The 13,138-nt window shown below is 43.9% G+C and overlaps 2 protein-coding genes across 2 annotated transcripts; both read right to left on the reverse strand.

The window, feature by feature from the left end:
- Positions 1 to 27: 27 nt before the first annotated feature.
- Positions 28 to 4,340, reverse strand: LOC115797445 (E3 ubiquitin-protein ligase TRIM47-like). The gene is made up of 7 exons (XM_030754028.1): positions 3,992 to 4,340; positions 3,354 to 3,716; positions 3,040 to 3,135; positions 1,703 to 1,936; positions 1,351 to 1,498; positions 1,174 to 1,233; positions 28 to 1,085 (listed from the first exon to the last, which is right to left on the reverse strand). The coding sequence occupies exons 1-7, from the start codon at positions 4,241 to 4,243 to the stop codon at positions 556 to 558; spliced, it is 1,683 nt and encodes a 560-aa protein (XP_030609888.1). The 5' UTR covers positions 4,244 to 4,340; the 3' UTR covers positions 28 to 555.
- Positions 4,341 to 7,285: 2,945 nt separating this feature from the next.
- LOC115796743 (uncharacterized) lies at positions 7,286 to 12,980 on the reverse strand. Its single transcript, XM_030753162.1, has 7 exons — positions 12,682 to 12,980; positions 11,931 to 12,061; positions 10,563 to 11,780; positions 10,219 to 10,455; positions 9,897 to 10,121; positions 9,389 to 9,452; positions 7,286 to 8,901 (listed from the first exon to the last, which is right to left on the reverse strand). The coding sequence occupies exons 1-7, from the start codon at positions 12,854 to 12,856 to the stop codon at positions 7,814 to 7,816; spliced, it is 3,138 nt and encodes a 1,045-aa protein (XP_030609022.1). The 5' UTR covers positions 12,857 to 12,980; the 3' UTR covers positions 7,286 to 7,813.
- Positions 12,981 to 13,138: the final 158 nt, after the last annotated feature.

A 13,138-nucleotide genomic window follows, 5' to 3' on the forward strand; every position in this document is an offset into this window, starting at 1 on the left:
AGACTAAAAAAAAAAAAAAAAGGGGGAAGAAGTGATGAAATTTTTACAAATTATAAGGAATACGTGGGCTTTATGAGGCCTGCAAACTAAAATTGACTCCCCTGCTTTACGAAGGGAGCAACACTGATGAAATTCCCACGTGAGTCAGATTCACTGTAAGGATTTAGGACCTGCAACAACTCGCAAGCTGCCCCTGTTTGTTTTTTTTCCCTTTTCTGCAGTGATGACAATACTTTGGGATCTTTAGAAACTACCAACACAACATGAATGTTTTTCTTTTCTCTGGAAAATAACATGCATGGATTCATTTCATGCAAGATGTGGTGAAATCTGGCTGCAAACACAGACTGGTACCAGTCTGACTAATATGAAGCCTCAGAAGAGTTATGAAAGGAATTATTATAAAGAAAGAAAAGATCTGCTTTCTCATCTAGAATATGTTTCATGATTTCTCAGGGGAGCATTGTGCTAACAATTAGCAGTATTTTATTTCGTATGTATAGTTTTTGGGGATCTTTAAAGATATTTCACAACATCTCAATCACTTGAAAGGATTTACTGTATCTTAACCAGCTGTGCAAATACCCCAACATCATACCATTCATAGTTTATCCCAACCCCAGGATGAAGCGGTTGGGTGAATGCTGTCTGGACTTTATGGATTAGAACCATTGGGTCAGAAGCATGATAAAAACACAGAGTTCCCACTTTATAATCCAGGAAGACCCCAATCTTGTAGGGACCAGAGCCTGGCAATTTGATTTCTACATCATTGTGACAGAATAAACAGCCATCTGTTGTGCACTCTAAACTCCAGGACTTGTCATTTTTGCCAAAGCGTGACTCATCTGATGTGCGGCTGATGTCTTTATAAGCCACTGCTACAGACAGGGTGCGAGCGTGTCCCTCTACCTCCCAGTAACACCGGTCTGACAAACCCTCTCTGCACAGCACCTGGGGAAACTTAGTGAACCTGTCCGGATGAGCTGCAGCCTTGCTGGGTGAAGGCCTCATCCTGCGGTTCTCACTTATCAGGCAGAGATGAGGGTAGTTTGAAGTCTCATCCAGTGTGAGGGGATGGACATCTGCCAAAAAAAACATACAGTGAGTATCATCAATCTTTCCGCTCTCGAACAGAAATGACTGCTGTGTGAAAGTGAAATGGTTTCATACAACGTAAAAACTCTTCTCTGCTGTTGGGTGCCGGCGGCAATGAGAAGTCAACATATGAGACTGTGAGGAAAGAAACAAACAGTAATGAGGTGTCATTTTTAAACATCACTGAGTGTGTATGAAGCCGCTGATGCATAAGTCATTTCAGTTTTTTATTTTTATGTTTCCGACTGTAACCTGTGGCTGAGATCCTGGACCACGTTTCTTCCAGCAACAACTCCAGTTTAACTTTGAGATCAGACACGCAGTCGGTTACATCTTTAAAGGAGCGCTGAGGAGCAGCCTGAGGAGAACGCTCCTGAGAATCCCAGGAAGTGGAGAGAGACTGGGAAGTGTAAGAAGACATAAACGATATACAAGTTAATGAAATCTGTTATGTTCATTTTGGCCAATGGAGTAAATTATTTTCAAACCTGCCAACTGAATCTTTTTTTGTTTTTTAACCTTTTGAAAATTGGAGGAAAACTAGAAGCATTTTGCAGGAAACCCTTTTTTCCCCACAACAATGATACATCATGAACAGTCATACCTGCATCAGATACATGACGTCAGCAGCATCCGAAGCCTGTCCAAGTTCAGCGTGTCTTGTCTTCAGCTCGGTAATCTCCTCCTCCAGCTGCAACTGGCGCTTCTCCACCTGGGCGGTGGCAGTCCTCTCCTGGGCTTTAATCAACTGCTTCACCTCGCTATGTTTTCTTTGCATAGACGAGATGAGCTCAGAGAAGGTCTCGTCACAGTCGCTGAGTGAAATCTGAGTACAGCTCTGTGGGCAGATATCAGGTCTTTCATTCATTAAAAAGTTACTTTAGTTAAAATAAAAAACCTGAGCTGATCTTCAAACCTCAAAGGACCAAAACAAACAGAATTAAATGGGAATTAAATCAGAGCTTTGGTTCATTTTATGCTACACTATATAAAGAATGGGTTTTAATGAACTAAATTACATTTTTCAGCAGCAATTTTAATTCCAGTGCAATAAAGGTGCATCTGTACAGCGATCTTCTAGTCAAAATGCTTTAGGCTACAAGCTACATTTAACCATACATTCATATAGTGCTTTATCAACATGTTATCTACCTCATATTCCTGGCCAGACTGGAATCACCAATTAATCTTTGGACCGTGGGAGGAAGCTGCAGCATGCACAACAGCAACATGCAGACTCTACACAGAAAGGCCCCAGATGACCAGGAGATTCAAACTAGCAACCATCTTGCTGTGAGGCATCAGTGCTAGCTTTTTCATTAGTTGGTTTGTTTTAAACTTCAGAAACTTTTCTAGTGCTCTTTTATTCACTGAACTGGACCTGAAGAAGCAAGGGGGGGACGTGGGGAATCGCTGTGCAGAACCTCTCAAACATTAAAAGGCGTACAGCACAGTTCACAACCACCCATGGAGCATTTAATAGCTTAAAAGCCAAAATGAGACCTGCAGAGGAACTACTCAACTTAAATTCATCTGATGAGTAGAATCACAATGTAAATGCTGTTGCTACTGCTGGATGTGCAGATAAATGTGTGTGCACGCTTCTCATATAAATAGAACAGCAAACAAGCGCTGTGGGGGAGTGACTGTGCTGCCCTCAAGCTGGTAAAAATGGTTTTGCAAGTTGGATCAAAGTTGAATACTGGGACTACATCCCAAAGGTCCCAGTCTGAAACTGGGATCTTTTATGTGTTAAATGATTGTGTTTAAGCACTACACTATGGAGGAACTCCAACACACTAAACTGTCTAAGCAACAGAACAGATATGGACTTATTGTACCATGATTTAAAAACATGGTTTCAGTCAGTCACCTCTTGGAACAACACATCTCCCACAACTGTGAGACACAGAGTTAACATTAAACACTGCTTTCCCACACCTTGAGGCTCTCCTCAGCTTGGCTCAGTTCTTTCAGCTCCTTCTCTTTCTGCTGGACTTTCTCCTGGAGTTTCCTCTGATTTAAAGCCAGCTGATTCTGCATCCAATGAAACAGTGACATATCAGAACAAGCTTAACAGGACAACCAGCAACCACGAGAAGACAACTTTGCTGTTAAGGAGTAAGATTTATGGCCATACATCATTTGGGAACACAGAAGCATTTAGACTTTGAAAGGGAACATTATGAATTATTAGGCAAATGAAATGTGTTAGACTATAAATGAAAGGTTTCAGTATGGTACTTTGTCCCCACCTTTGCCTTATCCTTGAGTGCAGATGCAGAAATACATCTGTGGCCCTTGTGCTCATCCACTGTGCACATAGAGCACACGAGCTGCTCGTCTTCCTCACAGTACAGCTCCTTTAATCTGTCGTGCTTAGCGCACATTTTTTCCTGTATCGGCACTGTGGCTGCGACCAGCTCGTGCTTCTTCAACACAGCCACCCTGTTGTGAGGCTCGAGGTGAGTGGGACAGTAAGATGCCAAGCAGGTCAAACATGACACAGTGGCTTTGTTCACTGTCGTCCCACAGCAAAGGTCACAGGCAACATCTGCAGTGCTGGCACAGACCAGAGGAGGGCGCATCGACTCCGTGCTCTTTAGCTTATTCACAACCTGGGGAAGACGGGAAAGTGGTTAAGCCGGTCACTGAGGCGGAAGAGTTGGATTTTATGGTGTGCTGGAAATATTAAGTTATAATCTGTTATATTATAAACATCTTATATTATATTCTATATAAACATTATTAAAATGCCCAGTTTTGGAGCTCAAGTATACAAATTTTCAAATTGGTGCAAAGTGAGTTTTGGTCTCTAGAGCAAATTTGTGGCGCAACTGGACAGTTTATCTGTTATAAACAGGTGTGCAAAAGTCCTTTTCTGTTCCCTCACCTCAGTCAGCATGTTGTTCCTCCTCAGGACAGGCCGGGGGCTGAAGGTCTCCCTGCACTGGGGGCAGCTGTATTCACCCTTCTCATCCTCACGATCCCAGCAATGCTCAATACAGCTTTTGCAGTAACTGTGTCCGCAATAAATGGTGACGGGTTCGTTCAGAAGCTCCAAACACACCGAGCAGGAAAACCGATTACAGTCCAGCTCAACTCCATGCTGCTCATCTTGCTGAAGTTGCTGCTTGCTAGCCATTTTACTGACAATGTTGTTGGAGCATTCAGAAACAGATCCGAAGCGTCCCTGAGTTTGATCTTTTCTCAGGTACTTTCAGCAGAAGAGGAGGGTCTGAACAGGGCAGGTGTAAGGTTCAATCAACGTCCATTCACGTTGTCATCACGTTTGCTTTGATGGATAATTTTAAAGGGACAGAGCCTCGTGAGTGTGGGTGTTCGTGTTTTTAACAAGTCTATATAAGGGTGAAAAATCTGCACAAAGATTAAAGGTTGGTAAATTTATTAAAATTCCTATAGAAGAGTGTAAGTGTAGGACGAATCAAACTCTACATGCAGGAGAAATTTGCTCATTGATAAAACAAACAATAAGTACAGTAATTATATGAGTCTATGAGAAATGTGTCCATATACTCAACAAACACATCAATTCACGTACTGCTAACACTGGAATTCCTTTATTTACTCTTAACTTGACCGCTTACACCTTTGTGGGGGTTTCTTGTTTGCAAACATGACTACTGCGTCTCCAAACAAAGCTTTTTTGTGGTTAGAGTGCCCCCTGTTGATCACAATACGTAACTAACTCAAAATTGGAACCTCAAACAGAAGAAATGGACAAGTAAGAAAACGCCCCAGAAATGAGTGTTTTTATTGCTTAAAAAATGACAGAGAAAATTATAGTTGATCACAGTGTACATTTAACCCATAAGAGGCCACACATATTTCTTCTTGAAGGATTTTTTTTTTTAATTAAGTACAGTAATCCCTCGCTACTTCGCGGATCGCTTTTCGCGGACTTGCTGTTTCACGGGTTTTCAGTCAATATTAGTGTAAAATATTTATTTCGCGGGTTTTTGCGGTACTCGTTCTTCACATGCGTAGTACGTGTTGTACAGTAATGTATATATTTGGTGTATAAGTGTGTGGGGAGGGCTTATAAAAACTTAAAATAGTGTACTAAAATAATGTATAAGTATTAAAATAAATATAGCGTCCCTACTTCGCGGATTTTCACTTATCGCGGGTGGTCCTGGAACAGTAACACCCGCGATAAGTGAGGATTACTGTAAAAACATATTCAAGAAATTTTCCAGCGAATTAGTGATGGAGTCAAATATGTCACACATAGTTCTCACCGCCTTGTGCATCGCTAAGAAAACTATCCTTATGAATTGGAAGTCAAAAAATAAACTATGTATTACTCAGTACAGAAATTTATTAATAGATTATGTTAGTTTAGAGAGAATGTCTGCTTCATCTAAAGATCAATTGGAGGAATTTGACTCTCTTTGGTTCCCACTGATCAGCTCCATTACTTAGTGGGGGTGGTTGGCTGTTGGTTCTGCCCCTGAGGTGCTTTGTAGGCGGTCGGGTGGGAGCTCTGGGGGCCTGTGTAGCTGGTAGCCTCCTGAGACTGGAGTCCTGGGGCGACCTTCTGGTGATGTCTGTGTGCCTGTTCTAGTTGATGGTGGTGGGGGCTTGGATGGTGCTGCCTTGCGGTCCTGGGGTGTGGTCCGGGGTGTTTGGGGTGATGGGTGCCGGCCCCCGGTCGGTTGGCTGGTCTTCCCTGGGTGGCTTGGGGGCTGGGCCCTGGGGCCTGGGGCCTGGGGCCGTGCCGGCTCCCGGTGGGTCCCCCCTGGCGCTGGGGGGTCTCTGCTGTCCCGGGCGCGCCACCGGGTGGGGTGGGTTGACCTAACCTGCGTTGGGACGTCCGGTCTGCACTTTTGGGGCCCTGGGGTGCCTGCGCTGCCGGGGGGTGGGGTGGGGGGTGGGGACGGCGGTGGGGTGGTTGGTGGGGACGGGGCACCGTATTTCCAACTCAGGCCAGCATGTCCTGTCGCTTGTTTGTGTCTATTGTTGAGTGAATGGGCGTCTAGTGAGAGTGGGCTACCCTCTATGATGGGGGCGGTGGCACCAGTCTCAGGTGCTGCAGTGCTCTGGGATGCTGTCACCATGGCCCCGGGCTCACCCCTCCCTGCCCTGTGCTGGGGTGTGGGAGGTCGGGGTGCCTACTGAGCCAGTGGACTGCTGGCTCTCTTCTTCCAGGTTGGGTGGGGTTTTTTTTTTTTTTTTTTTTTTTTTTTTTTTTTTTCTTCCACCTTCCTGGTCTTTTGGGGTCACTGTTGGCCCTGGGGTGGTTTCCGCTCCCATCTTCAGAGAGTGGGTAGCTATGGATGAATGTGTGTCTTTGTATTTGTCACAGTCTTCGTGAGTATGGGTGGGCGAGTGAATATGGTGTATCTATGTTTATATGTGTGTGGGAGAGTGTGTTTGTGTATAAATGTGTACATGGGTGTGCTTGCCGGTGTGTGTGTGGTTGTATGTTTGGCTGGACCTGGGTCTGGGCCGGTGGCTTGCCTCCTGACCGCTCCTTGCTGGTTGCCTCTCCCCCCCTGCCCCCCTGGGGTGTGGGTACCTCCTGGTTCCTGGGTGGGGCCGGATGTTCTGATGTGGGTGGTGACCTGCTCCCCTGGGGGCTGCGGCGCGGGGCTGCGTTGGCTTCTTCGGCGTGGGGGGGGGCCCTGTGGGGGCTCGGGCGGCCCTTGGGTGCCGGGGGCCCTGGGGCCCTGCTGCCGGCCGTGCGGGGGGCTGGCCGCAGGGGGGGGCTGGCTTCTCGTCGCCTCGAATGCTCTGGTGCCCTTGCTCCTTGGCTGCTGGGACTCCATCTGAGACCTCCGTCCTCCGTCTGCTGGGAGGGGTGTACGGTTGTCTTTGGAATGAGTGGCCGCGGGTCTTCGTAGGTCTTGATGGGCTGCTGGTGGCCTGGGCTTCCTGGGATTCTCTTTGCCTGCCTCTGGGTTCTGATGGGCGGGGCTGCGGCTTTCTGCCTTCATGGGTAAGTACATTTCATGACACAAACACATATACCCACATAATGACACAAAATGGTTGGTTTGTATAACTATTCTTCTTTTATTTTTATTTATTTATTTATTTATTTTTCCCCCACACAATCTTTAATTTTGCAGATATTGTCAATATCTTAAGTTTAACAAGTGGCTAACTATTTGGTTTACTTACTTGCACTCTTTCCTGTTTCTTTTTTCTATTTTCTCTCCTTTTTTTTCCCCTTTCTTCTTCTTCCTCTTTCCCTTTCTCTTTTCTTTCTTTTCTCTTTTCTATTTCTTAAGCCTGTCATTTCTGGCACAATTTGATAAATAGCATGTTAAAAATAATTCAAAGAAATTTTCCAGCGCATGGGAAACTATAACACTCATGTAACATTAGGTTCTTATATTATATATTATATACGGTAATTCTCAAATATTTTACAAATACATACTAATAGAGATTTAACAGTACATGAAAATGAAACAAAACCACCTCCGTCCACAGTTTCTATTGTGTTTCTTAAACCCAAACACTGCCCCCTTTAGACACAGCTGTATGGGGAAAAAATAGGATCGCAATGGATCAAGGCACTAAGTAGATTAAGCAACAGCCCCACAAACAAGATAACTGTTGGATAAATCTTAAACAGTTTGCCAGAAACCTGACTACAAAAAAATTACAAATCCTGCGTACTGTCTTCCGAGTATTTAAATAGCATGTGTAGTAATAAGATGATTTTTTTCACACCGTTACCTGACTAAGAATTATAAAAATTTTTCTTAAGCCCGAGAAGAGACTTTCCTTTATCCACTACAGCCTCGTATGTTCTCTGTGCAGCTTCTGAAGGTGAGTTTGCATCTTTAGCTGCTTCATTTCCAATGACACCACCAACTGCTCCTCCTGCTGTTATCACTGCCACTCCTACGACTCCAGCAGCTACTAGTGCTGTTTCTCCGGCTGCTGCTGCAGACACTCCTGCTACTGCTGGAACTTTTTTAACAATATTGATTAACTGTGCGTTATGCACAGCTGTGATAACTAATCCCACCAATCCTGCTACACCTAAAAAAGCACCTAGCAAAGCTCCTGTTGCAATCCCTGTCAGTCGAGTCAGAAACCTGTTACACACATCGGTTTTCGCCTGGTTTCTGATCTCCTCTGGGGTCTTGTCTGGTGATGAGTGTCTAATGTTTTCTGCCTGTTCTTGTATTTCTTTCTCCACATGTTGCAGCATTTTATTTGTGTAGTAACCTCCGTTTTTTTCCTCCACCATTTTCTCTACTGTTTTCAGTAACTCCTCCAGCTGGAACTGGTTGCTCCTGTAGTTATTCGGCTGTTTGTTGTTCCAGTGTTTGCTGTCAAAGACGTGGCACCGACCGCCACACTTCAACACCAGATCATTCAGATTCTTATTCTGACGGACAAAATCTTTAATTTCCACACTGCTCTCGAGCTGGTCACCGTGCGTGAAGACAACTACGGCGTGTTTTAGAGCCTCATCTGTGAAAGACTGACATATTTTAGTGATGACGGCCTGCTCCTGCTCTGTGAATTTATCCACTCGAAGCACAATGAGAAAAGCATGAGGCCCGGGAGCGCACTCTGTCATACACCTCAGTATCTCAGCCTTCAAATCTTCCTCAGACCTTCCTGTGTCGAAGAAACCGGGGGTGTCGATCAGAGTGACGCTCCTGCCATTGACTGTTTTGGTTTCTGCTTGGCATTTACTTGTTCCAGAGTTGGGAGAGTCATAAGTTTCAAAGAGCTTCTCTCCAAAAATGGTGTTAGCCAGGTGACTTTTCCCAGATCCAGTTTTTCCCAGCAGGACCATCCTCATTGTTGAATCTAGAGGGGAACAGTGACTCTATTCAGTACATTTGTCTCTTGCTTTTTTGTTACTTTTAAAGATTTATTTCCTCATAGTCCAGGATTCGAAACAGTGGTTTATGGTTTTTCAGGAAAAAGAAGCACTTCAAAAATGATTACATGAGAAATCTGGCAAATGTTAGGGTCACAAAGAAGAAATGCATCACATTTTACTAGGTCAAGCTACTGGTCATTTATAAAGGGCAGGCGTTAGGAGGGCTAATGCAATATTAGACTTTCTGACTCCAGTGGGAGTTTGAGCTATTGCCCTAAGTTTGTTAATGTGATCATTCTGATGCACTTCTCCAGCATTTTTGCTAACATGGTGTTAATTTGATTTTTTTTTTATTATTGATGTCATTATTGTGAAATATGGTGTTTGTGAACTAACACTTTTCCTCCAGTGGGACAATTAGGATAGCGCTTAACCTCCAGCTTCTTAAATGTTGATATTTTCTACACCTACCTTGATCTTGGACTTTTTGATGATAATCTTCAGTGAATTTGCCATTTTGGACAGACTCAAACACCTGCAAAGACAACAATGTATCTGCATTAACAGCAGTTCCTGTACATACTCATCAGATGCAGAAGAAACAATAGCTGATTGGTTAATTACTGTTATTATTGTGTATACATTAGGTTCCTTAGTTAAAGTGCAATAAGATCAGTGAAGCCTGGATAGCAGTTTGCAAAAATTTAGGGATACACCAAATATTCATGTCAGAATATCATCCCTGCTGACTGATTTTGGCAAAAAAGATGGAGTTCACTAATGTCAGATATTAATGTGTTGTAGCACATCATATTGTGCTAGCTAAATATTCAAAAATAACTTTAAGTTTTGTTTTTTTTAATTATTTATATATTATGGAGTTCTTTCCTGACACAAATTGGCTGTTGGAGATGTTAATCAACTCTCACCATCTTAATTGTTAGCAGCCAATATTTAGCCCACAATGCTTTGCCATTACCTCATTTGACTCTTCATCACTGGGATGAATGGCAATGCGGATCAGGAGTGGTGTGCTGCCAGCTCGCTCCTGTTCAAAGTCATGAACTGCCTCCCTTAACACCCTCTCCACCACACTGACAGGAAACTGCAGGGCGACCCCAGCACCGAGGACAGGAAGAGCGACAGATCTGAACCCTTTCTTGTCACAGGAAGATAGGATTTGGTTGATGCCCATTCGAAGAATCTATAACAGATCAGAATATTATATTAAGGAAAATGGCTCCATAAAAATTGTCCTCACAAACAGGCAGAATAATAAAATACATCCTTTATTATTTCACCTCTACTGGAACTCCATCTGGGTCACTATCGAAGGGAGCAAGACTGAGGAAGAAGACTGCATTAGACTGAAGTCCAGGCAAGCCCTCCACCAGTACTGAGTCACCAGGTATTGGTTCATTTTCTGCTTCCCTTTTAAATCTTGTGGTCAGCTGGGATCCAACTATTTCAAACAAAGCGTTTCCAACACGGGTAGAGAGAGGATGATGGCCGACCATAGGAGATACCAGAGCATCCACCTAGCAGGAGATGTGGTGGGTTTAAAATATATATATTTAAATGATCTAAGTGAACTGCTTAAATTGTCTTGGTGTGATTTTCTTAAAATTCCAGAAATGGTTCTTACCTGCTGGGTCTCGATTGATCCCTGAATAATCTCTACGTGGACACCGCCTCCAGGAGCTCCAGCAGCTCCAGGAGCTCCAGCAGCTCCAGGAGCTCCAGCAGCTGCTCCTCTTGGTGAATCTTCTTCAGGTGCATTCAGCTGGAAACTAAAATCACTCAGTGTGCTGCTTCCTGTATCTGTCCCTCGGAGAAGACTGTCACATGCCTCCTGCATGGCCCTCACCACCTCGTCTCTGTTATCAATCAGGATTATTTTGCTCAGACTTCGACCTCCCAGACTACCAAAGTCCTTCACAGCAGCTACAATCGCCTCACAGCACACAGTCAGAGGAACACCAAAGACACCTGAGCTGATACAAGGAATAGCTACAGACTGAAACGCCATTCTTTCTGATAAATTTAGAATAGAGCGCACAGTTTTTTCCAGTAAGATCCTATCTTTGTCGCCTGCTTTTCCACCTACAGGCCCAACCGCATGCAGCAGTTTCTTGCACCTTAAGTTACCCCCTGTGGTCACCAATACTTCACCAATGGGAATTTTCCCCATATACTTCACTAATTCATCACTCTCTCTCTGTATGTCAGGACCACCAGCTTGACTCAGTGCCGCAGCAACACCTCCAGAATGGTCCAAGTCCTGATTGGCTGCATTCACCAGAGCATCAGCGCATTGTTTGGTGATGTCGCCCTGACACACGAGCACCTGGAGCCCGTCATAAAGGCTGTAGCTAGCAATGACTGTGCTTCCCTCACTCAAATTCAGAGATGCCATATTGTCACTAAAATATGAAGGCTGTTCTATGTCCAACAACCAGGCATTCACCTGAGACAGTTCTCCAACAACAACAGCCATCCCAGGCTCATCTGTGTACACCTTCACCTCATCTGCGGTCACACGAGAGCTGCTGGACTGAACCAAAGCTCCAACTTTGTCAGGGTTTACCTCATAATGGCACAAGTAGCCACCAAAGAGTGCATCTACCTGAGCTTTCCAGTTACTAACTTCTTCTGCAGCACCGGGTTGAGCTAGCTTACTGACTAAGACCCTCCCCTCCTCGGGGTAAAGCTCAGCAGAGCAGCCTAAACAGGCAAGAAACTTCTCAAGTTCACGCTGAGCATTTGGACTTTCTTTTAGGTAACGAAGGAGATAATTATCAAGGTGTAGTTCATATTCTTCACTGCTTGGTGGAGGAGCCGAGGTAGGAGTGTGCTCTGGAGTCTGTGTTGAGAAGATATGCAAATGACAAGAGGTGTCAGTTTGTAACAAGGCCCTCCTAACTTTAACATTATAATCATATAGACAATGTTGACTCTATATATTGTCTCTTTCTACTTATTCACGTTGATTAAATGAGTACATTAAACTTACCTCTGCTGGAGCTGTGGGGGTGGTGATGTGAGATGAGGTGTAAATTTCCAGGCTGTCTCGGACAGTAAACGCCAAACAACCATCTTCCAGCTCCAAAACGTGCTCTGATTTCTGAAGGACTGCCTGCTGATCTGCAGACAGATATCTCAAGTTTCTCACTGAGCGTTTTATATCACTTATTTTTATGTGATGATTTCTTTGTTTTGCCTCCTTCGTCCTTTCTTAGATATCTGTGCACGAGTGAGCCATCACAGAAGTTGCACTTCTGTTTTAATGGCTTTACAGCTGTTTTTACATCCTCTATTAGTGCACGTTCAATCAGCTGATGCAATAAAAACTGCATTTATACTCGTGTGTACTGTAATATTCTTGTCCTCTCTGTATACTTATCTCTTTAATAGCCCATCCATAAAGAAGAGAGATTAAAAATCAGTTATATGGGGGAATAACCAGCTGTTTCAGCAGCTGTCTCACAGCTTCTTGAACTTGGCAGCAGATCTCGTTAGGTTTCGGTTTCCCCACGTATTTCCTGTTTCCTTTCATGCAACTTATATTAAAAGATTTATTTCTTAAACAGTTAAAACGTTTCTGTTTGGCTCTTTCACGCATTTAATGATAATAAATAAATAATAGTCGTGACTGGTCACTTTCATACTTCGCCCACTGTAGGATATTTCGTGAAGAAGCCAGTCCACATATTATAAATATATTAAAATATATTTTTATAAATTATAATCCATAATAAACCTACCTCTTTGATTTTTGAAAGCAATACCGTAGACGTTATCGCCCAGTGCCATCAGTGGTCCGCAGTCTCCTCCGCCTGATTTGCGGTGAATACGGAAATATTTTTCTATGATCTTCATTTGCTCTTCGTGAAGACCGCGGCACTCAAAGAAAACCGGGTACTGGTAAAGATCCTCCATCACCCCGCGGTAACTAAAGCCAGCAGTGATCTGTGGAGCGCACAGTGCTCTGATCAGACTAAATGGCTGATCCTGCAAAACGAGTTGTGCTCTGCGTGCTGACAACGAAGCGCAAAACAGGGTCCGGGTAACCTTGTACGTCACACGGGGCACGTGACCTAAACACTGCATAAAAGTTGGGCTAAATTTAAAACAGAAACGAAAACAACTTCAGAATAAATATCAGGTTCAGACAAACGGAGGAAGTTATAAAGCTCCACCTTTTTTTTTTTTTTTTAATCC

The sequence above is a fragment of the Archocentrus centrarchus genome, chromosome 18 (genome assembly GCF_007364275.1).
Source record: "Archocentrus centrarchus isolate MPI-CPG fArcCen1 chromosome 18, fArcCen1, whole genome shotgun sequence".
NCBI classification, from domain to species: domain Eukaryota; kingdom Metazoa; phylum Chordata; class Actinopteri; order Cichliformes; family Cichlidae; genus Archocentrus; species Archocentrus centrarchus.

Bases quoted from the DNA above. Each gene is read 5' to 3' on its own strand.
- LOC115797445 (XM_030754028.1), bottom strand. From the start codon at position 4,243: ATGGCTAGCAAGCAGCAACTTCAGCAAGATGAGCAGCATGGAGTTGAG. The intron at 3,717-3,991 runs GTGAGGGAACAG...CGTCTTCCCCAG, and splicing joins GGAACAACATGCTGACTGAG to GTTGTGAATAAGCTAAAGAG. The intron at 1,086-1,173 runs GTATGAAACCAT...TTTTTTTGGCAG, and splicing joins CAGAGAAGAGTTTTTACGTT to ATGTCCATCCCCTCACACTG.
- LOC115796743 (XM_030753162.1), bottom strand. From the start codon at position 12,856: ATGGAGGATCTTTACCAGTACCCGGTTTTCTTTGAGTGCCGCGGTCTT. The intron at 10,456-10,562 runs GTAAGAACCATT...ATCTCCTGCTAG, and splicing joins GATCAATCGAGACCCAGCAG to GTGGATGCTCTGGTATCTCC. The intron at 8,902-9,388 runs GTAGGTGTAGAA...GTTCCCCTCTAG, and splicing joins TCAAAAAGTCCAAGATCAAG to ATTCAACAATGAGGATGGTC.